Source organism: Coffea arabica, chromosome 5c (genome assembly GCF_036785885.1).
Source record: "Coffea arabica cultivar ET-39 chromosome 5c, Coffea Arabica ET-39 HiFi, whole genome shotgun sequence".
Taxonomy (NCBI): domain Eukaryota; kingdom Viridiplantae; phylum Streptophyta; class Magnoliopsida; order Gentianales; family Rubiaceae; genus Coffea; species Coffea arabica.
In genome coordinates this window covers 42,199,048-42,220,366 of record NC_092319.1, presented here as the reverse complement: position 1 = coordinate 42,220,366, position 21,319 = coordinate 42,199,048, and the positions used below count along the sequence as shown (strand labels likewise).

General features: G+C 40.0%; 2 protein-coding genes across 2 annotated transcripts; both read left to right on the top strand.

Annotated features, from left to right (window-relative positions):
* Positions 1-6,205: 6,205 nt before the first annotated feature.
* Positions 6,206-13,777, top strand: LOC113689503 (tabersonine 16-hydroxylase 2-like). The gene is made up of 3 exons (XM_072050208.1): positions 6,206-6,958; positions 11,408-11,876; positions 13,038-13,777. The coding sequence occupies exons 1-3, from the start codon at positions 6,528-6,530 to the stop codon at positions 13,659-13,661; spliced, it is 1,524 nt and encodes a 507-aa protein (XP_071906309.1). The 5' UTR covers positions 6,206-6,527; the 3' UTR covers positions 13,662-13,777.
* A 1,810-nt stretch (positions 13,778-15,587) lies between these two features.
* Positions 15,588-18,142, top strand: LOC113690178 (tabersonine 16-hydroxylase 1-like). Its single transcript, XM_027208006.2, has 2 exons — positions 15,588-16,532; positions 17,391-18,142. Exons 1-2 carry the CDS (start codon positions 15,639-15,641, stop codon positions 18,021-18,023), a joined length of 1,527 nt encoding a protein of 508 aa, XP_027063807.1. The 5' UTR covers positions 15,588-15,638; the 3' UTR covers positions 18,024-18,142.
* The last annotated feature ends 3,177 nt before the right edge of the window (positions 18,143-21,319 follow it).

The following is a 21,319-nucleotide window of genomic DNA, read 5'->3' as shown; positions in this document are numbered from 1 at the left end:
ATTCGAGCTCGAGCTCGAGTTTTGAAATAAACCTATAAATTTTTTTAAATATGTAATATAAATATAAAATGAAAACTCGATTAAGCTTGTCGAGCACTTGAGTATTTATTTTTGGAGCTCGAACTCGACTCGTTGAATGTAATGAGTAGCTCGAACTCGAGCCAAGCTTTTTATCAAATCGCTCGCAAGCTACTCGCGAGCGGCTTGACTTGATTGCACCCCTAGCCGTGACCAAGCGAGCTACCTAGGAGGGGCCATCTTGTTTGATATTTGGGTGAGTCCATAATGCCATGAACTTCATGTATGTGGAAAAATTAGGGTTCAAAATTACGCAAAAAGCAGTTCTGGCAAGATTCCGACCTATTTGGTTGGAATTTTTTCAATTTCCGTTAGGTCGAATTGCCAGAAACCTCATACCCACCGGAAAATTCTTGATATTTTCTCTTCTATTTTTGCTCCAATTATTTTTTGTTTTGTTTTATTATATTTGATCCATTAGGGTATAAATTGGGCGTGTTTTGGATTTAGAAACCGGGCCAAAATTTCATTTTCGTTTGAGTTTGTATATGGGTTTTGAGACTTAAACCCAACTTTTTTTTGGATTTGGTTTAGCAAAACAAATGAGTTGATTTGGTTTTTTTTTTTTTTAAATAAAAGAGATCCGGTTTTTGCTTGGGCTGAAGGAATTTATGGCCCAAAATAAATATAACAATGGCCCAAAAAAATTAAAATTTATAATTAGGTCCCTAATCTTTCAAGTAATTCCATTGTAGCCCTAAAATTATAGATTTCTTTCATTAGTTCCTTAATTTAATTGTATTTGGTCCCTAAACATTACTTTTATTCAATTTTGAGCCCTAATTTTTCTAGAATTATAATTTGACCCTAAAATTTTTTTAGTTTTTGCAATTAGATCCATGATATTTATTATTTATGAACTACAATTGTTTATCTCATTTAATTGTTAATCATGCTCCATTTAAATGCATTGAATTAGTAAATTTTAGAAATTTTGTGTTTAATTATATATTTTTTAAAATAATAGAATGAATTTGTTATATGTTTACACTTTCTTTTAAATTATTAATTAAATTGTTGTCTAGACTATTTTGTTGATTTTGGAGTATAAATAGGGTAAACACTACCTCATCTATTCATTAATTCAAGGGAGGTACTCTTTATTAATTTTAAGTTTTTTATGTGCTCCTATATATTTTCATACGTGTGATTGCATGTTTTAAGTGTTTTTCTTTTCTATTTTATTTTATTCATTTTTTTAGGTTTCATTTATTTTATTTGTTTAAGTTTTGATGATTATTTGGAAGGCATTTAAATGCCAAGTTGTAATAGATAGGTTGTCTTCTTTTGCTTGAAAAAAAGGTATTTAGATAGACAAATGTAATAGATAGGTTTATTATTTCTAAAAATTCTCCTTCTAGATTGTAGTTAGCACCCTCCAATGTAATAATTAGTTTTTTTTTCCTTGCATGTTTGTGTGCTTATGTGCTTATGTGTGTATTCGCTTTTTTTATGGTCTTGCATCTAGATATTATTCCTATGTAATATGTGCTCTACATGCTCTATATGTTTTATGTGTTTCTTTGTTTTAATTATGTTTTATATGCTTTATTTATTTATAATGAGTGCATAACGTCAGCACACTAGTCCAACGCTAGTCGTGATTTTTCTCCCTGATTTCTCACTAGTCTAATGTTTAGTGAGGACTTGTGGAAATGTATTAGTTCAATACTAAACCCTTTAACCCGTTTTCGCACTAGATTTATACCTTGTGTGACATTTATTGCATCTCATATATTTTTTTCTTATTTTTAGGTTGTTTTTATTTGCATGATATTTTCCCTACTATTATTCCCTTCCCTCAGTATGTTTGGATTATATCATTTAGACTTGCATTTCATGTAGATCATTTAGTCTATTTGCTTGTTTAGGTTAGGAGAGTCATCCTTCGAATATAAAAAATGAACGAGTATGGCCTTTTAACATTAGTACGCTATTGCCCCTCTATAGAAAGAAAAATTAAGTCACAAATCTTAGTTTCTCGAACCCATTATGTTGCATTCCCTCTTTTAGACCATGTATATTTATCTATTATAATTTCCTTTTTGAGTCTCATCTTTTGCAAATTCATGACCTTTTCAAAAAATTCTTGGGCATCACAATTAATATGATTGGTACCAATTAAAATTTGAAAAGACATTTCAGTCTAAATTTGCATCCATATAGAAGCATAGAAAATGTGATAAGTTTTATAGGTTAGACTAGAAAAATTTTCGATTAAATCTCACAACTAGTTTTGGTTAGATTGAAAGGGTGCCTTAGATCAAATTTTTGCCTTTCCTTTCTTCAAATGTGACTCTCGATCTCTTTTTTCTTGTTTTCAAAAATTTGGAGTCATCTAAAAGAGTTTTATTTGTTTTTATTTAAAATATATTTTTGGTGACTTGGAACACCGAAATTCAATACTAAGTGGGGACTGTGACGGCCCCACCTTCCCCTAAGGTGTACCCCAGAGTTTGGCGGGTCGCCTGCCCAACTCTCGTCAGGACTCATTCACTCATAGTTCAAGAAAAATAACGTACATTCATAGAAAATAAATAACACATCCACTTCAACTTAATACATACATACATTGATGCTCATATCCAGGTACAAACCTTCTACACGCCAAGATACTTTCAAGTGGTTACAATTCAAGTACAAAGAATCCTTGTCGGGTGCTAGCGCAAGTACAATTTCAAAATTCAAAACAACTAGACTACACTAATCACGCCTCGCTTGTACCCCATGTAAGGAAAACAAATGGAGTGGAATGAGCTAAAAGCCCAGTGAGACTCCAAATAGCAAGTTGACCATTATTTAAAGGTACACGGATCAACGTAACAAAAGATAGCGAGCATAATAAGTTCATAAAAGTGAACACTAACACTTCAAGTAGCAATTTTTCAAATGAACGAGTGTAAAATGCTTTTGATTTTCAAAAGAAACAATAATCCAATAAGCAATAATCATTTTCAAGTATAAGAATACGGATGGCTCTCAGGAGCCAAGTTCCCATTGCTTCACCAGAGTTTAATCAAATATTAGTTGACACTCCGCCAACTTTCAAGTAAAGTAACCAATCCAGTAGAGCACCATTTAACTCCAATCTCCGTCCACCAACCAAACCCCTTACCAGGGCCGAACTCCAAGATAAATATTGGTGGTAATACTCGAGTATACCGATTAGTCGAGGAGATAACACTCCACTCGACAACACTAGATACCCATGGTTCATTATCTAATCGACCAGACCCTTGCCGGCTCGACTCGATTAACTAGCCAATGGGGTTTGGGTCCCCTAAAAGTCGATGAGATAACACTCCAATCGACTGAATCAAGATAAAAGTACGGAGACGAGAATGAGAGGTACCTCTCACTCAAATCGAGTGTGGTACATACTGCCACTCAATACTTACAAGTCAAGCACAAGTATATCAAGTCAATTGTAATAATAAACGAGTACATATCACATTAGGACAAGTGCGATAAAGTACACCCTTGCCCGACCATACCAATCACATATCATTCAATCACATTATTTAAGTAGTGAAACCAAGTTTCAAGTTTAATCAGGTATTTGGAAGCACTCACCAAAAGTCTAGTGCCTCTCAAAAATCACGTTCCGGTCCAACTCCTTAGTTGGAGTCCAAATCTGCGATAAAATATTATTTACGAATGTAAACCTTTCTAGAGTTCGAAACATAGGAGTTTCGCTTCAAGAAAATTAAGTAAATGCAACTCGTTATGCAGTATTCAAGATACTTATCAAATTCCGAAAAATTCATGCTCGCTCATTTAGTTTCGGTAAGAATGTGGTTAAAACTTTAGAACTCCTATTGGAGTTGAAAGAATGAGGAAAACATATTTCAAGTAGTCATTATTTTTTCCATTTTCTCAAGGGTACCAGTTTGGCCAAGTTCTAACTTATATATCTCGATAAAAGAAGACGCAAATATCCTAGATAGTTCACGTGGTATTCGCTCTCAAACCTTACTCAAGTCGCAAGTATATCTACCTAGTCTTCAAGTGTAAATTTGGGCAGCACGTCCTTTGTATTTACCTATTTTTCAGCTCTTTATGACTTCATTCTTTTCCTCAATCAGTCCTAAAGTCACTCACAAAATAATCTCATTTCAATAGCTGTTCAATAGACTCAAGGTCATACAAGTACCAAACCATGCTAGGAACATGTGCGAAAATGAAATTTGAGTCAAGAAACAAAGGACAGATTTGACGTTGTTTTGCGTAACGGACACAACCGAGGCTATGTTTATCGGATTGAGGTGCAACTTATACCGTTTCGAAACTAAGACAAAGGGCTACAATTTTGGTGATAACCACTTAGTCTAGTTTCTAGTGTATTCAAGTCATATTTCCAATTTACAGAACCGGATTCCGACCAACAGGCTAGTTAACTGCACTACATTCAAATGGCCATAACTCAAGCAACCGAAGTCCGATTAAGGCATTCTTAGGGGCGTTGGAAAGCTAAGACATAGTACTATAACTTTCATGTTTTAGCTAAATACTAGTTCAGTACATATCATGGTGAAAAGACACGACCAGATTGGTGCAATATCCAAAACTGATTACTGGATTCACCTAGGGCAGTCAGGGTATTTCGGTCTTTTCACAGGCTACGTTGATCCGATTGAGGTGAAATTTTGCAGAAAATTATAAAAATCATTCTCTATAACTTTCATGTTTTAGGCTAACCCTAATTCGGCTTCTAACATGCTAAACTAGAACCGGGCAGAACAGGGTATACACTAACTTCAATTCTGAAAATTTGCTACAATCAAGATATAATTCCCATTTCTAATTTAAAACCATCACTACCACCTCATATACAAGCTTGTATACATCATATACCATCCATACAACAAGTATGCGAAGGAAATTGTCATTCAAACCCTAACTCAAATGCATCACCCCAATCATCCAAAATCTCTTGATTTAAGCATCACAATCACAAATACAAGTTACTAAACAACTCCAACATAATTAAGGGAAAAAGAAAAGAGTGGTCAGCCATTTTACCTCAAAACTAGAGCTTGCTAGTTTTCTCCTTCACTTCCCCTTGAAATTTTTGGTTCCTTAAGCTTCCTGAGCTCCCAAACTAGTGTTTAATCTGTTTAGTTTTTCTTGTTTTCACTCAAATGGTGCAAATCAAGATGAAGTGAAGTTGTTTTTCTCTTGCTCTCTCTTTCTCTCTCTCTTATTCACAGCTAGGAGGAAGAAAATGAGGGCAATTTGTGTGTTTTTTGATGATGAATATAGAGGAAAATTGGTTGGTCAACACTTAAAGGGATGGTTGCCACTTGTCGCAACCAAAATCCATCTCAAATTTTTTCTTTTCCTTGCATTTTTTGGTCAAATATTTCGGCTAAGAGGGCTGAGGATGAGGGAGATATTTTGCACCAATATCAATGATATTTTATGGTGAGGAAGTGGTAGTCAAGTAGTGTGGTCAATCGGTAGTGAGCGGTATCCATCGGTTCGAGCCGATTTTTCTTAAATCGCGTATACTAGGGTTTTAACTAATAATTCACTAACTTATTATTATCACCTCTAATCCTACATTTAATATTATCTAAAATTTACTTTTAATCACCAAATTTGATCCCCTCTCGATACCGGATAGTCACCCTACGGATAGACGTAAAACCCGAATTCGCGCTAACTTGAAAACGAAAAGGGTGAACCCTTCATTCTATATTCATTTGCACTTATTGTGGGGTGATTGAGTAGTAGGGCTATTATAAAGTAATATTTTTCAAATAAAAGAGAATTTTTAAGAAAAATATAAGGAAATTTGCCGATCGTCACAGGGACTATCTTTTTCTAAAAATGCTTTTTAAACTATTATTTTTGATCTAAACCGTCGCACTTCTAAATCTTATTTTAGGTCCTTTTTCGCCTTTTTCTAAAATCAAAAAAATTCATTTTTAACACCTTTTTATTTATTTTATTTTCAAAAATAGGGCGTGACAAAAGTTTTGTCTGAAAAATTCAGTGCCACGTAATTAATTCAGATGCTCAAGTTTTGTTTATCAAACGGTTTGAATATGTTAAGATTTGAATCCATTAAATTTTTAGATACTTAAGTTTTAGTTATCAAACAGTTTGAATATATTAAAATTTGAATCCATTAAATTTAAGTGGTGAATTAGATTATCAAACAGGGCCTAATTTATTGAGACATATTTGAAGAAATAAGGAAATTAAGGAGGCAAATACAAATAATAAAAACTTATAAGAGTATTTGTAATTATTCAAAATATCATGGGCTAAAAACAAATACTAAAGAAGATTTGGACACTACCTTGAGAATATCCCTAATGGATTCCAATATTCTGGTCTACAATGTCAAACAAATGATTTTTTTTTTCTATATCATCATCTATAAAGTCAATACATCACCCAAAAACAACACCAAAGTTGCACTTTACTCGCTTTAATCTTCAATGGAGGTCATTCTTCTCCTTATTGCTTCCCTGCTCTTCTGTTTCATGGTAGTCAAATTTCTCAAGCACCCCTTGGGAAAAAATTCAGGGTTGAAACTTCCCCCCGGGCCTTATCCACTGCCTATGATAGGAAACATGCATCAACTTTTTGGCTCACCAATCCATCATTTGCTGAGAGACTTAGCTAAGAAATATGGAGCATTGATGCACCTAAAGCTTGGTGAAACTTCAACTATCATTGTCACTTCCCCGGAAATGGCCAGAGAGATCTACAGAACCAACGATATCATATTTGCTTCAAGACCCTCTCAGAGTCTCGCATTCAAGATCTTTTCTTTTAATTTTGCTGATCTGATATTTTCTCCCTACGGAAATTATTGGAGGCAATTACGAACAATCTGCACCATGGAACTTCTTAGTCAAAAACGCGTGTGAAGAAGCACGGAACTTCCCCTAGGAGAGCTGACCTGATCAGCTCGGGGTGTTGATGGGAGAGCTGACTCCAAACCTGCAAGACAGAAAGGATGAGCTAACTGAGGGGGCCCGAAGGTGGTCCCCGAGGGCACTCCGACGGTCAAGTTAGTTTTCCGGTGAGTGAGGTTCACGGGAAGTAGTAGCTGTCCGGAGTAAATTGTCAATAGTGAGCGTACCTTGTACAGTGGATGTGTGTTATTATTTATACCTTCAAGGGAGCCCGACCTCCGCACGACGCGGGACTTGCCCCGCATAGATGGTATCCCGCACTCAGGGGGATTACCCCCGACCTCTTCGGGGAGGACCTTCGCCTCCCCTGGGAGCCCTAGTCGGTACGGCCCGGGGCCGCTCCCAGGGGTCTGAGGGCCAAGGCCCAACTCGGCCATTCCTGGTCTGCCACGTGTCTGGGCTCAGAATGGGGCCTCTGCACTAGCCCCCTAGATTAGGTAGGACTGTCAGGCAGACCTAATCTACCTCCGCCACGTGGGAGGCCAGAGCCGCGCACTACTCTGCCGAGGTCACTTCTGGTACAGGGCTGTCACAGGGACGCTGCGCCCGCGTCCTTTCAGCTGTCCCGCCTCTTCGATTTTCGTGCCAGCATTAAATGCGTTCACATGGGGGTCGGTTCAAATTCATGCAACCGTTCTTCCTCCACCCTTCCCCCCATAAATAGGGGATGCCAAATTCTCCTCTGTCCCATTTGCCATTTCCGCTTCTTCTTGTGCATTTCAAGTTATCACTCCCCCTGTGCACCCACACTTCCGTCCCCCAGCAACTTCCGGCGTCCTGTGCCCAGATTCCGGCGAGCCTTCAGTCCTTCTCCTGCCGTCATCAGTAAGTCCTTTTTGCGATTCATCCTCCCTCTTTGCAGTGTCTCTTTTACCTTCTGCCGCCTCCCATTTTTTATGTCGGATCATTCCGGCGCCTCTTCCTCTGTTGCTATAATTTCCGTCCGCCGCAGAGCCCCCCGGATCACCGTTCTTTCCTCGCCTTCCCCCTCATCTTCATCACCATCTTCTCCTCCTCCCCCTTCCTCTTCTTCTTTCTCTAGCCCCAGCTTCCACACCTCAGACCTACTTGAGCCTACCGATACCATGAGTTCTCCTTCTGCCCACTCCCCTTCGGCCATCTCTATCTGGTGGTATCCCTTAAAAGCATCCAGGAAGCATAAAACATCAAAACCCACATTAGAGTCTACTAACCTGTCGATTCTAGGCAGGGGAAAGCAATCCTTCGGGCAGGCTTTGTTAAGATCCGTGAAGTCTACGCACATCCTTCAGGTCTGGTCCTCCTTCTTGACTAGGATCAGATTGGCCAACCAGGTCGGGTAGTAGACCTCCAGGATGATCTTGGACTCCAACAGCTTGCCGACCTCCGCCTTGATCACCTCGCTCCTCTCAGGGGCGAAACTCCTTTTCTTCTGCTTTACCGGCTTGAAGCGAGGGTCGACGTCAAGGTGGTGGACTGCCAGGTCCGTTGGGATCCCAGACATGTCATCCACCGACCAAGCGAAGACCTGGGAGTACTCTCTTAGCAGAGCTTTCAAGTCCTCCTTCTCCCTGGCGGGCAACAAGGCTCCGATGCGGAGGACCTGGTTGGGCCGATCCTCCCTTAAGGGGAATTCCTCAGTCTCATCCTGGGTGCCCAACTGTTGGGTCTCGTCCCCTGGGATGTAGGGCTCCAGACAGGTTGTCTGGGCGACCACCTTTTCCGGCCCCTCGAGTGTGGTTAGGTAACAAGCCCTGGCTACCTCCGGGTCGCCGTGCACCTCGGCTATCCCTCCCGGGGTAGGGAACTTGACGCTGAGGTGGTAAGTGGAGGAAACAGCCCGGAGGGCGTTCAAAGCAGGCCTCCCCAGGAACACATTGTACGGGGACGGCTGCCTGACCACCACGAAGTTGACGGGAACAGTCCGGCATTTGGGAGCCTGTCCTACTTTGACCATCAGGGTGATCATCCCTTCCGAGCTGATGGGTGGTCCGGTAAATCCCACCAGAGGCGTCCGGACCGGGGTGAGCTGGTCATCCCTTAATCCGAGCTCCTTGAACACCCTGTAGAACATGATGTCGACCGCACTACCCTGGTCGACATATACCTTCTTCACCCGATAGTTGTTGGTGACAATGTCTATCACGATGGCCTCATGGTTCCCAGAAGCCAGGGGGACCGCATCCCTTGGCCCGAAGGTGATCTTCTCGTCCATGCGCAAGCGCTTCAAGGAATCGTCCCCTTCGGGGGGTAGTCGTTTGTTCTTCCGAACTGCATGGCTGTCCCCCCCTGTGGGACCTCCGGCAATGGTGTTTATCACCCCCGCCAGGTTCTGGGTGTCCTGGTCGGGAGAGTGGCCCCGAGGAGCGTCGCGCCGCTCTGGGCGGTCCCGACGCCGTCCCTCGTGCCTGTCTCCGTAGTGGCTGCGCCCGGGCTCCTGACCTGGTCGGCGCACGAACCGCCCTAAAAGGCCGCGCTGGATCAGGTCTTCTATCTCCTTACGCAGGGCCCAGCATCCCTCCGTGTCGTGTCTCACGTCGCGGTGAAAGGCGCAGTACCTGTCCTGGTTCCTTTTGTTTCGGGGCGTCCCCATTTTTGGCGGCCGATCTGCTAGTCCTTCCGCCTCCATAACGGCCAAGATCTGAGCTCTGGGCCGTGTTAGAGGGGTGTAGGTCTTCTCTGGGAGTGGCGGCAGAGCAGGTGCCTTCTCCTTCGAGAGCCGGTCGAAGACGTTTTTCTTGGACGGGGCGTCCTTGTTCTCCGGGGGGTTTGTCCGACCTCTCCGATCCCCGAGCTCCCGATCTGACTCCTTCTTCAGGCGACCTGCCTCCTCCGCATTAGCAGCCTCGTGCGCCCTGCGAAGGAGCTCTTCCAGGTGCACGGGGGGCTTCTTGGCCAGGTCATAGAAAAACTCTTCTACCCTGAGCCCGTTCGTGAAGGCGGCCATCACCACTTTTTCATCCCTGTCCCTGACCTGCAAACTCTCCGCATTGAAGCGGGTCATGAAATTTTTCAGTGACTCGTCGGGCCTTTGCCTGATGGACATCAGGTGGGTTGCGTTTCTCGCGTAGACCTTCGAGGAGACGAACTGGGCCGCAAACTGCCGAGCAAGCTCGGGAAAGCTCCGTATAGACCCCGGTTTCAACCCCTGGAACCAGAGCCGCGCCTTCCCCTTTAGGAACATGGAGAAGGTCTTGCAGCGGACCTCATCCGCGGCGGTTTGCAGGCGCATATGCGTCAAGAAGACCGAGAGGTGGTCCTCTGGGTCCGTAGAGGCATCGTACATCTCGATGCTCGGAATCTTAAACCTCCGGGGTAGGGGGTAGTCCTCTATCTCCCGGGTAAAAGGCGAGGTTGCATAGTTGTCCTCGTATGGCCGGGGCCTCAAGATCTGCTCGAGCTCATCCCGAGCAGGGTCCAGATAAAGGGGGCCGCGGGGCCGGCTCTTGACAGACCGAGCCGGGGAACGCTCGAACCCATTCCGTGTGGGCTTCCTCGGAGAGGGGTCTCTGGGATGGCTCCTCGCGGACCTGTCGCGGGAATACCTCTCGCTGTCCCCGACCACCGAGGCTCGGGGGCGGGGAGGAGTCCGGGGGCGCTTCCTCCTAGGGGGTTGGTCCCGCGACTCGTCCTCCGAAGGATCAGGGGGTAACTCCTTCTCCTTCCCCTTGGCCTTGGAGGTCTGCGCACCCCCAGCCCCCTCTCCCTCTTTCGCCTGACGGATTATATCCTCCAGCATGGGGAGGTTCTCCGTCACAAACTGGAAGATCTGCTGCCTCCGCTCCCCTGAAAGGGCTGAGCCCCCGGCGCCCTGGGACGCCCCAGCCTCTTTCTGCGGGAACCCCTCACCGCCCCCAGGGCCGGTGCTCTCTGCCGTGCGCTTGGATCGCGTCCTGGCCATCAACACAATCTTACTCACCTTACGGTTCCCACAGACGGCGCCAACTGAAGAAGCACGGAACTTCCCCTAGGAGAGCTGACCTGATCAGCTCGGGGTGTTGATGGGAGAGCTGACTCCAAGCCTGCAAGACAGAAAGGATGAGCTAACTGAGGGGGCCCGAGGGTGGTCCCCGAGGGCACTCCGACGGTCAAGTTAGTTTTCCGGTGAGTGAGGTTCACGGGAAGTAGTAGCTGTCCGGAGTAAATTGTCAATAGTGAGCGTACCTTGTACAGTGGATGTGTGTTATTATTTATACCTTCAAGGGAGCCCGACCTCCGCACGACGCGGGACTTGCCCCGCATAAATGGTATCCCGCACTCAGGGGGATTACCCCCGACCTCTTCGGGGAGGACCTTCGCCTCCCCTGGGAGCCCTAGTCGGTACGGCCCGGGGCCGCTCCCAGGGGTCTGAGGGCCAAGGCCCAGCTCGGCCATTCCTGGGCTGCCACGTGTCTGGGCCCAGAATGGGGCCTCTGCAGCGTGCAAAGTTTCAAATCAATCAGACAAGATGAGGCATTCAATCTCATTAAATCAATTTCTCTACAGAAGGGATCGACCATCAATCTAAGCAGAAGCATTGTCTCTCTCACTTATAGCTTCACCAGCCGGGCAGCATTTGGAATAAGAAACGATTTAGAGACAGAAAGATTCATTCAACTTATAGATGAGCTCAATGGGATGGCATCAGAGTTCAGCTTAGCTGACATGTATCCTTCAATCAAGTTGCTTCAAATGATGAGTACGCTGAGATTTAAGGTGGAGAAACTACACAAGCAAATTGATGAAATACTTGTAAATATTGTCAATGAGCACAAAGGAAAAATCAAAGAGACAAAACAAGAAGGTGCAGAAGGCAAGGAAGATCTTGTTGACGTTCTTCTCAATATTCAGAAACGTGGAGACTTTGAACCTCAACTGGCTGATACAAGCATCAGAGCAGTTATCCTTGTAAGTACAACTAAACTCACTAATCTTTCGAGCTTTGCTCCTCAGAGAAAATTCTGTAGTTCTTTCTAGGATTAAAGGGAAAAATTATGAATCCCGTATCTTTTTTTTTTAAATTTAATTATCGCTCTAATCTGGGGGATGACAAAGATTTTGGATATAGTATAACTATATCAGTGAGTTGTGATAACCTTTGATAGCCAAATTTTAACAGCATTAATGTGAAGTTTGAACTTTTTTCCTAAACTAGAATTAATACATAGTGGTTGCCGGTTTTGCAAACAGAATACCTTCCTTAACTAGCTGAAAAATCAATATTGAACAATCCTTCAGGTACCAAACTCTAGAATAAGGAGAAACCACGAAGAGAAAAAGAAAATTAACAAAAAAAAAAAGGAAACCGGTATGATGCATATCCAATTGGTGATGTGGAAGTAATATGTTATTGTAATTAAGAAGTGGGTGGTAGTATTCTAAATAAGTTCAACAATTTGAATTAGTCAAATTCAAGATTAAGACGGTAAAGGATCCAAACCAAAAGTCAATTAAATCCAGCAAAGATACATACCCTATTTATCGTTGTCACGGTCCAAGACGATGGAGGCCCAACTAAGTCTATGGGAGAATCGATGGGGACAAAATTACCACCGAACAGAATCACCGATCTGAATTTTTTGAAAAACCACATAATGTGACAATTTGGCCAAGGTTTGAATCCCTGCCTTCTACCCTACTAACACCTTAAAGGCTTGGTGGTGGCCACCAGTCTTGGATAAAATCAGATGATGAATTCACTTATTGTAATATCTTATTGTAATCAAGAAGTGGTTGAAAGCATTCTAGATAGTTTTGTGCGGAGGTTCAACAATTTGGATTAGTCAAATTCAAGATTAAAGAAGGTAAAGGATCCAAACCAAAAGTCAAATAAATCCAGCGAAGATACATACCATATTTATGGTTGTCACACAGTCCAAGAGGCCGGCCGAGATTTATTTATCAAAATTTAGGGAATCTAAAATAGTCCAATGTCACTGATGATGGTTTTTTTTTTCAGTCAAGCATCAGATGATGGTTTTTTTTTTTTTGGGATAAAATCAGATGATGAATTCACTTAGAGATCTGAAAGTAGAATATGTAATTTCCATTAATATTCATGTGTTTCAGGACATTTTTAGTGCTGGTAGTGAGACTTCATCAACAGCCATGGAGTGGGCAATTTCTGAGATGATTAAAAACCCAGAAATAATGAAAAGGGCGCAACAGGAGGTGAGAAATTTCTACAATGACAAAGGAAATGTTGATGAATCACGCCTTCATGAGCTCAAATACTTGCATGCAATCATCAAAGAGACCTTGAGACTACACCCAAGTGCTCCGCTTTTGTTGCCAAGAGAATGTGGTCAGGAATGCAAAATCAATGGTTATGACATACCAGCAAAGGCACAAATAATTGTCAATGCATGGGCAATTGGCAGAGATTCCAATTACTGGAGTGAAGCTGAGAAGTTTAATCCTTCGCGATTTCTTGATTCAGAAATCGATTACAAAGGGAATAATTTTGAATACATCCCATTTGGTGCTGGAAGAAGGATTTGTCCCGGCATATCATTTTCTCAAGCAGTTATTGAGCTGGTACTTGCACAGTTGTTGTTCCATTTTGATTGGAAGCTCCCTGGTGATCTGAAACCGGAAGAATTTGACATGGCTGAGAAACTTGGAAGGACAATTAGGCCACAAAATGATCTCCTCCTGATTCCAATTCCTTACAGTGCTTCTTGTTTGACATAATTTGACTCTATAAGGATGCCTAGGTTATGCATATATCTGCCATCACATTCATGCTAGAGAGCTACATATGGTCAAGTTCTCGAGATTTGTATAATTAAGTTTAAAATTTCGTAATATTTCCCTTTTGCACATTATTTGCACCCCTTCAATCTTGTAGAAGCACCGATTTGCCTCCTCTATTCTTAAAATTTTGTAAAATGCCTTCAATCTTGTAGCCTTTAAAATCTACAAAATTCAGACGTTTATTTTGATTTTCTTCTTAAAATTTAAAATTTATCTTATCCATTAAGAAAAAACCATATAGATTCATTTTATAGACAATAAAACAATACAAACATTGTTATAGCTTAAACTCCAATATGTTATTCATTATAAATCCAAAGCAATGATTTAAATATAAACAGGATTTGGTTGTGGAGAATCAGACTAATTTATATTTTTGTTAGTGTTTCATTGTGCTTAATTTTTGTGAGGGTAAGATGGGTACACAGTCAGGAAGGCTATAGCTGCAAATGCAGCACCTAGAGAGGATCATACAAACTTTTCTTGGTGAATGGTGCAAATCGGAAAACTAATGAAGTTATAACTATAGCATGTCGATGCTGTTAAATGACAATATGCAGTGGCCCTTAAATCTTAATAGACAAAATGGGATTGCTTCTTTAAGTATATGGGCAATTCTTGATTATTTGGTACACCATCACCACCGTGAAAATACATAATTATTTGAGTCCTCAATCTAATTTAAAAAATAAAACATGAATAACAGGATCAATTATGAAAAATTTACCTACTATAACCTGATATTGTAAAAGAAGAACCTGTTGCATTGCGTGGATATAATATAACTAGGCTAAAATCAGATTGGCTTGCTAACAAATGGATGCACTAATTCGCCTTTTTTTTTTTTTTTTTCAGATGGAGGGGTATCCGGGTCACTGGGTAAACCGAACCCGACTAATCTCTCCTGGCTCGAGAGGAGAGGCCCCGTCCCCTCGAGCACGTTAACTCTGGGACTCGATCCCTGGTGGAAAAGATGGACAACGGCCGCTAATGAGTTTTCATGACCAAACGAGCTGTCCAGGAGGGGCGGATGCATTAATTTGCTTGCTCTTGGTTTTTCCCCCCCAATATTCAAGTAACGATTCACATATCAAGTTTCCAGACAAGCTTTTACTGCATGTACTTTATACTACCAATGTTAGCATAATTATCTGTTTCTTAAGCTAGCTTTTTTGATGGATTAAAGAATTGGATAATGAAAATCATTGGATCAATTCATTTATACCTATTTAATTAAAAATGTATAAATGAATAAATAAAAAATTGAGTCAAATAATTCAATTATTTATTTAGAGCCCATTTATTTTAACTTGTTACCAACTCTTTCCAGTGGGATGGCTGGCGTTGAAGTTGATCAATTGGATGCATTTCCATTGCTTTGCTGGCTAAGACATTGCCACTTGATATGGGTGCTGTGACATAAAAAGGAAAAAACAATCTTCTCACATAAAAAGTAAAAAACAATCTTCTCAATTAATTTTTAAACTTAATTACCAATGTATAGCAGTCTTTAGATCCTATTACTAGATGTGAATATTTACATATAACACCATAGGGTCTGAAAGAGCACTAGGGTCTGAAAGAGCGAATCACAAGAGCCTTTGAAAATCCCCAATCAATACTTGGCTTGCAAGTAATATCAGTCGAAAACATTGACTTGATTTTGCTAAAAATGGAACTCCAGTTATCTGGTAATTCAAACATTGACTTGATTTTGCTAAAAATGGAACTCCAGTTATCTGGTAATTCTAAGCCGCCAATACTTGGCTTGCAAGTAATATCAGTTGAAAACATTTGACTTGATGATGCTAAAATAGGAGTTCCAATTGTCTTTGCCTACCAAATTGTAGTATAAAAATAGACACTTCGCTAAGCAAACAACATCCCATTGCAGTTTTCTCCCTCCAGCCTGCAATGGAGGTCATTCTTTTCCTTTTGGCTTTCCTACTCTTCTATTTCATGGTAGCCAAAATTCTTAAAAGCTCCTCGGGAAAAAACTCAAGATTGAGGCTTCCCCCGGGGCCTAATCCACTGCCTATCATAGGAAATATGCATCAACTTTTTGGCTCCCCATTCCATCACTTGCTCAGAGACTTGGCCAAAAAATATGGACCGTTGATGCACCTAAAGCTTGGTGAAATGCCTACCATCATTGTCACGTCCCCTGAAATGGCCAAAGAGATTTATAGAACAAACGATGTCATATTTGCTTCAAGACCCTCTCATCGTGTCACATTCAAGATTTTTTCCTACAATCATAACGATATTATCTTTTCTCCCTATGGAAATTATTGGAGACAACTTCGGAAGATTTGCACCACGGAAGTTCTTAGTCCAAAACGGGTGCAAACTTTCAAAGCAGTTAGGGAAGATGAAGTTTTTGATCTCATCAAATCGATCTCTTTGCAAAAGGGATCGACTATCAATCTAAGCAGAAGGATTTTCTCTCTCACTTATAGCATCACAAGCCTGGCAGCCTTCGGGAAAAGAAACAAAGACAGAGAAAGATTCTTGCACTTTGTCGATGAACTCAATGGGCTGGCATCTTTGTTCTGCTTAGCTGACATGTATCCTTCAGTCAAGTTTCTTCAATTGACGAGTACAGTTAGGTCAAGTTATGAGAAAATACACAAGCAAGTAGATGAAATACTTGAAAATATTCTCGATGAGCATAAAGGGAAAATCCAAGAATCAAAACAGGAAGGTGAAGAAGGCAAGGAGGATCTTGTCGATGTTCTTCTCAATATTCAGAAACGTGGGGACTTCGAGCCTCAACTAACTGATACAAACATCAAAGCTGTTATCCTGGTAAGCGAAACTCAAACTCGCTAGGTTTTTAAGCTTTGCACCTTGACAAAATTTTGTAATTGTTTCTAGGATTAAAGGGACAAAACATGTATATTATTGATTTATCAGTTCAATTTTGGGGATGGTGATGATTTGGGATCTGATAACCTTTTAGCGATTTGAGATACCCTGTAATAAACAAATTTTGACAGTATTAGTTTCAAGTTTGAACCTCTTCCCTAGGATTGAACATGAGACTTAAACAGTGGCGGGTTATGTGAACAAAATTATGATTTTCTTAGCTAGCCGACAAATTGGTCCTATTTCTTGGTACTAAATTTAGTTCTGTTATGATAGAATGATTGTTATACAGATTAGCAGCAGTCTCAAAGTTGAATTCTATTCAATTCAAATCAGTTCATGTAATAATTATGCCTTTTGGTATAAACGTATATATACAACTTGGATGTGAATTTAACCTTATCAGCTCATACGACGAAGTTGGCTATCAGACCAAAACTGTACAAAACTACATCAAATGGAGTAAAAATTGTATGAGCGAACAAAATTCAACTTAGGAATATTACCCAAAAAAAAATTAAAGAACTACATTCATAAGTTTATGATGTTGGACGACAAAACAGGATATAAACCAAAAGTCCAACAAAATCGAGCTTAATTACATACCATATATGATTATCGTCAAATGGTCCAAGAGAACATCCGAGATTTTTTTTTATCCAAATTAAGCAATTCAAACTAATCCAATGCCGCTTAATTTGAAGTTATTTTGGTCAAACATCAGACGATGAATTAATTTAGATATCTGAAAGAAAAAATTGTAGTTTTCATTGATATACGTTCCTATTCATGTTTCAGGATGTTTTCAGTGCTGGCAGTGAGACTACATCAACAGCCATCGAGTGGGCAATTTCTGAAATGGTTAAAAACCCAGAAATAATAAACAGGGCACAATGTGAGGTAAGAAGTTTATATAATGACAAAGGAAATGTCGATGAATCACGCCTTCATGAGCTCAAATATTTGCACGCAATCATCAAAGAGACCTTGAGACTACATCCAAATGCTCCACTTTTGTTGCCAAGAGAATGCACTGAAGAATGCAGAATCAATGGTTATGACATACCAGCCAAGGCACAAGTAATTGTGAATGCATGGGCAATTGGTAGAGATCCATTATACTGGAGTGAAGCTGAGAAATTCAATCCTTTGCGATTTCTTGATTCTAAAATTGATTACAAAAGCAATAACTTTGAATACATCCCATTTGGTGCTGGAAGAAGGATTTGTCCAGGCATATCATTTTCTCAAGCAGTAGTTCAGCTGGTACTTGCACAGCTGTTGTTCCACTTTGATTGGAAGCTCCCTGGTGACCTGAAACCAGAAGAACTAGACATGGCTGATAACCTTGGCGTGACAATTAGGAGAAAAAATGATCTCCACTTGATTCCAATTCCTTATCTTGGTTCTTGTTTAATAAAGGATGACTAGGCTTTGCAGGGATGCCTAAATTATGCTAATACTTGTCATCCCGTCTATGATACTACTTTATAATTTTACCTTGATTATGTACCTAAAATAAAGATTTTATGAATTTATTACTTTCTGTACTCTAAAATCTGCCATGCACTTGCCTCACTTCACAGTGTTTGCCAACGGATCTTCTGTCCCGCACCCTATGCCATTCTCTGTCCCACTCTTTATTATATTGCAATTCCTTCTACATAAATATCATTTTTTAGTTCTTTTTGTTTCTTTAAGATCCAATAACTATTTACTGAGTAATACAAAAAATTTAACAAACTCAAAAAATCAAAATTCATAAAAAAATGAGATTTTTTATGAATTTTTGCTGTATTTTTTAATTTTCTACTATATATATTGCTTTTTTGAAGCTGTTGTATTTATTTAACCAAACTAGTGCTAGTTGATGAGAGTTACTTCGGAAACAGAAAAAGTAAAGTCAAAAAAATTTGAAGTATTCTCTCAATTCTAATAAAATGTAATCGGATCAAGTATGAGTTTGTGATCAGAGCGTCGTATATGGATAGAACTTATAAAGGGGTCTCGAAAAATAAGTAATTTCTGTTGGGCCTTTATCCTTTTTGTAGGTTCAGTAGGATTCTTATTGGTTGGAATTTCCAGTTGTCTTGGTAGAAATTTGATATCTTTTTTTCCGTCTCAACAAATCATTTTTTTTTTTGCCACAAGGGATCGTCATGTCTTTCTACGGAATTGCAGGTCTCTTTATTAGGTCCTATTTGTGGTGAACAATTTCCTAGAATGTAGGCAATGGTTATAATCGATTCGATAGAAAGAAAGGCATAGTGTGTATTTTTCGTTGGGGATTTCCTGAAAATAATCGTTGCATATTCCTCCAATTCCTTATAAAAGATATTCAGTCCATTCGAATATATATTCCTCCTCCAAATGATAAATGATTTATTTATTACAAAAATATATGATATATCTTCTCTATAAAGGGCCAGAAATACCTTGTTTACGTATCATTGGAAAGTGCATTAACATAAATACGGCAGTAAGAAGCGGCAATACAAAGTGTGTAAACTATAAAAACGAGTCAAGGTGGATTGTCCCACACTAGCACTTCCGCGCAATAATTCTACCAAAGGAGATCTTATTACAGGAATAGCTTCAGGTACACCTGTTACAATTTTTGCTGCCCAATAACCGATTTGGTCCCGAGGTAAGGAATAACCAGTAACACCAAAAGATGCGGTTAATACAGCCAGAACCACACCTATAACCCAAGTCAATTCGCGGGCTTTTTTAAATCCACCGGTGAGATACACACGAAATACATGAAGAATCATCATTAGGAACTTGAGTAAGGAGTAGATCTTTTTATTGGGGGGTTTTCTAGAACGAACCCCTTTCTTTATTTTCTTTATTTGGTGTACTTACTTGAGTCGGATGAAAGGAAATTTTCACGTCCGATTTTGAGGGGGGGAGATCCTATAGGATCCTATCTCAATTTTTCTTTTGCTAGGCCCATAACTAAAAAACCCACTTTCTTACAATTACGAGATTCATTCGAATATGAGATCCAATCTTGGAAATACAGCATCGCACTTTTTTTTACTACCCAAGGCTTTGATACATTTCGCAATCGATAAGAGGGTATATTTTGCACGCCGTGTCCTTTATATGAAAATTCGACGCCAGGGGACCATTCCCTTAACTCGTGCCGATGAAAATTTGACTCCACGAGAAATTGAACAAAAGGCTGCTGAATTGGCCTATTTCTTACGTGTATCAATTGAAGTATTTTGAGAAATGGGTGGAAAATAGATGCTTTTTCAACAAGTGGGAAAAATGCAAGAATATTTTTTCTTTTTTCCTATAACATAACTTAAGTGTGAAGTTCCGTTGCAAGAATAGCATAGGGTGTGGGACAGAAGATCCGTTGCGGTGATATTTGGCATACTCCGTGAACTTTACTAAGACATTACTTTTCTGTTAGTGATACTTTAAATCTCAGTTTTTCCTTTTTTTTTTTTTTATGCGTGCAATTTATTTACACAAAAAAGAAACGTAAATCGGATCACATCTGCCGTCGTATAAGTTACATCTCTCATTTTGTTTCTATGCAGAAAAGTGGTATTTCCATTTAGACCGATCAAAGAATGACGATTTATGGCCTCCATTCTTAGTTTCCAGCCTTTTCTTGAAGAGGACAGATATTCTTTGCAAAGATATCCTTGACTGAAACAGGCTGATGAAATGCATGAGAGAGAGAGAGAGAGAACAAACAGACTGAACATGGAAAAAAACTCAAAAGAGACAGAGTAGGCGAGGAGAGAAACAATGGAGTGACACGAACATCAAAGAATTTTGGTGCCTGAATTTACGTAAGAAGGAAAAAAGAGTTTTCGGCCTGAACATTTGTCACGCTTCTCTACTCCCAAAATATCATCTGATTATTGAGCATGAATTAATTTAATTGTCACCATTGTTTCCTAAACCAATAAAACCATAAAAAGATCTGGTTAGAGTACCGATTGTCACCGTTGTCATTTGGTTCTTTAGTCTTTGTCTATTGTCAATTCTTTAGAGTACTGATTGTCAATTCTCAATCTTTTCAGATTCGTTTGCCAGATTTGAAATTTCTAATTCTAGTTTGTCAAATCTCAATTTGATATATGAGTTTGAAGCAATTTAACAGGAGATGTGGAAGGAGAAGGCATGGATAATGAGACTGCTTCAGATTTTTGCCTAATTTGTGCGGGGGTAAGTTGGGTCCGCGGTCAGGAAAGTACGAAGCCACCTTGATGTGAGAGTGGGTTAATCAACTTTGCCAAAAGTCACAAAATGGGCTTGAAAATTTTATAAAAATTTAGATTTTGTCTCCCCTCAATTTTCAAAATTATCCTTATCTCTTGATATTAACCTCTTATAATTTGAAAACTAGTCACCTCTGAACAACTAATTTCTTTCTTTGAAATATCCCTTCTGTGGTCCAATCGTTTCAAAACTATTACTGATCGAGATATATTTAGTTACTTCTTGAATAAGACAAAGTTATAGGAAGTAGAACAAAAATCTAAAAAAATTTTTTTTATTTGATTTTAAGTATACAATCTTGTCCAATTCCATTCGCACTGACACTTGGTCCCGACTCCACCGTTGAATGTGCCACTACGCTTCTAGACTCCCATGATTCAGTACTAAATACAGCAAATCAAATCCAGGATTAATATCTTTTTATCTCACATACATCACATTTAAAAAGTGCTACAGTGTTTTTTTAAAAAAAATTATCCCAA

Bases quoted from the DNA above. Each gene is read 5' to 3' on its own strand.
- LOC113689503 (XM_072050208.1), top strand. From the start codon at position 6,528: ATGGAGGTCATTCTTCTCCTTATTGCTTCCCTGCTCTTCTGTTTCATG. The intron at 6,959-11,407 runs GTGAAGAAGCAC...GGGCCTCTGCAG, and splicing joins CTTCTTAGTCAAAAACGCGT to CGTGCAAAGTTTCAAATCAA. The intron at 11,877-13,037 runs GTAAGTACAACT...CATGTGTTTCAG, and splicing joins GCATCAGAGCAGTTATCCTT to GACATTTTTAGTGCTGGTAG.
- LOC113690178 (XM_027208006.2), top strand. From the start codon at position 15,639: ATGGAGGTCATTCTTTTCCTTTTGGCTTTCCTACTCTTCTATTTCATG. The intron at 16,533-17,390 runs GTAAGCGAAACT...TTCATGTTTCAG, and splicing joins ACATCAAAGCTGTTATCCTG to GATGTTTTCAGTGCTGGCAG.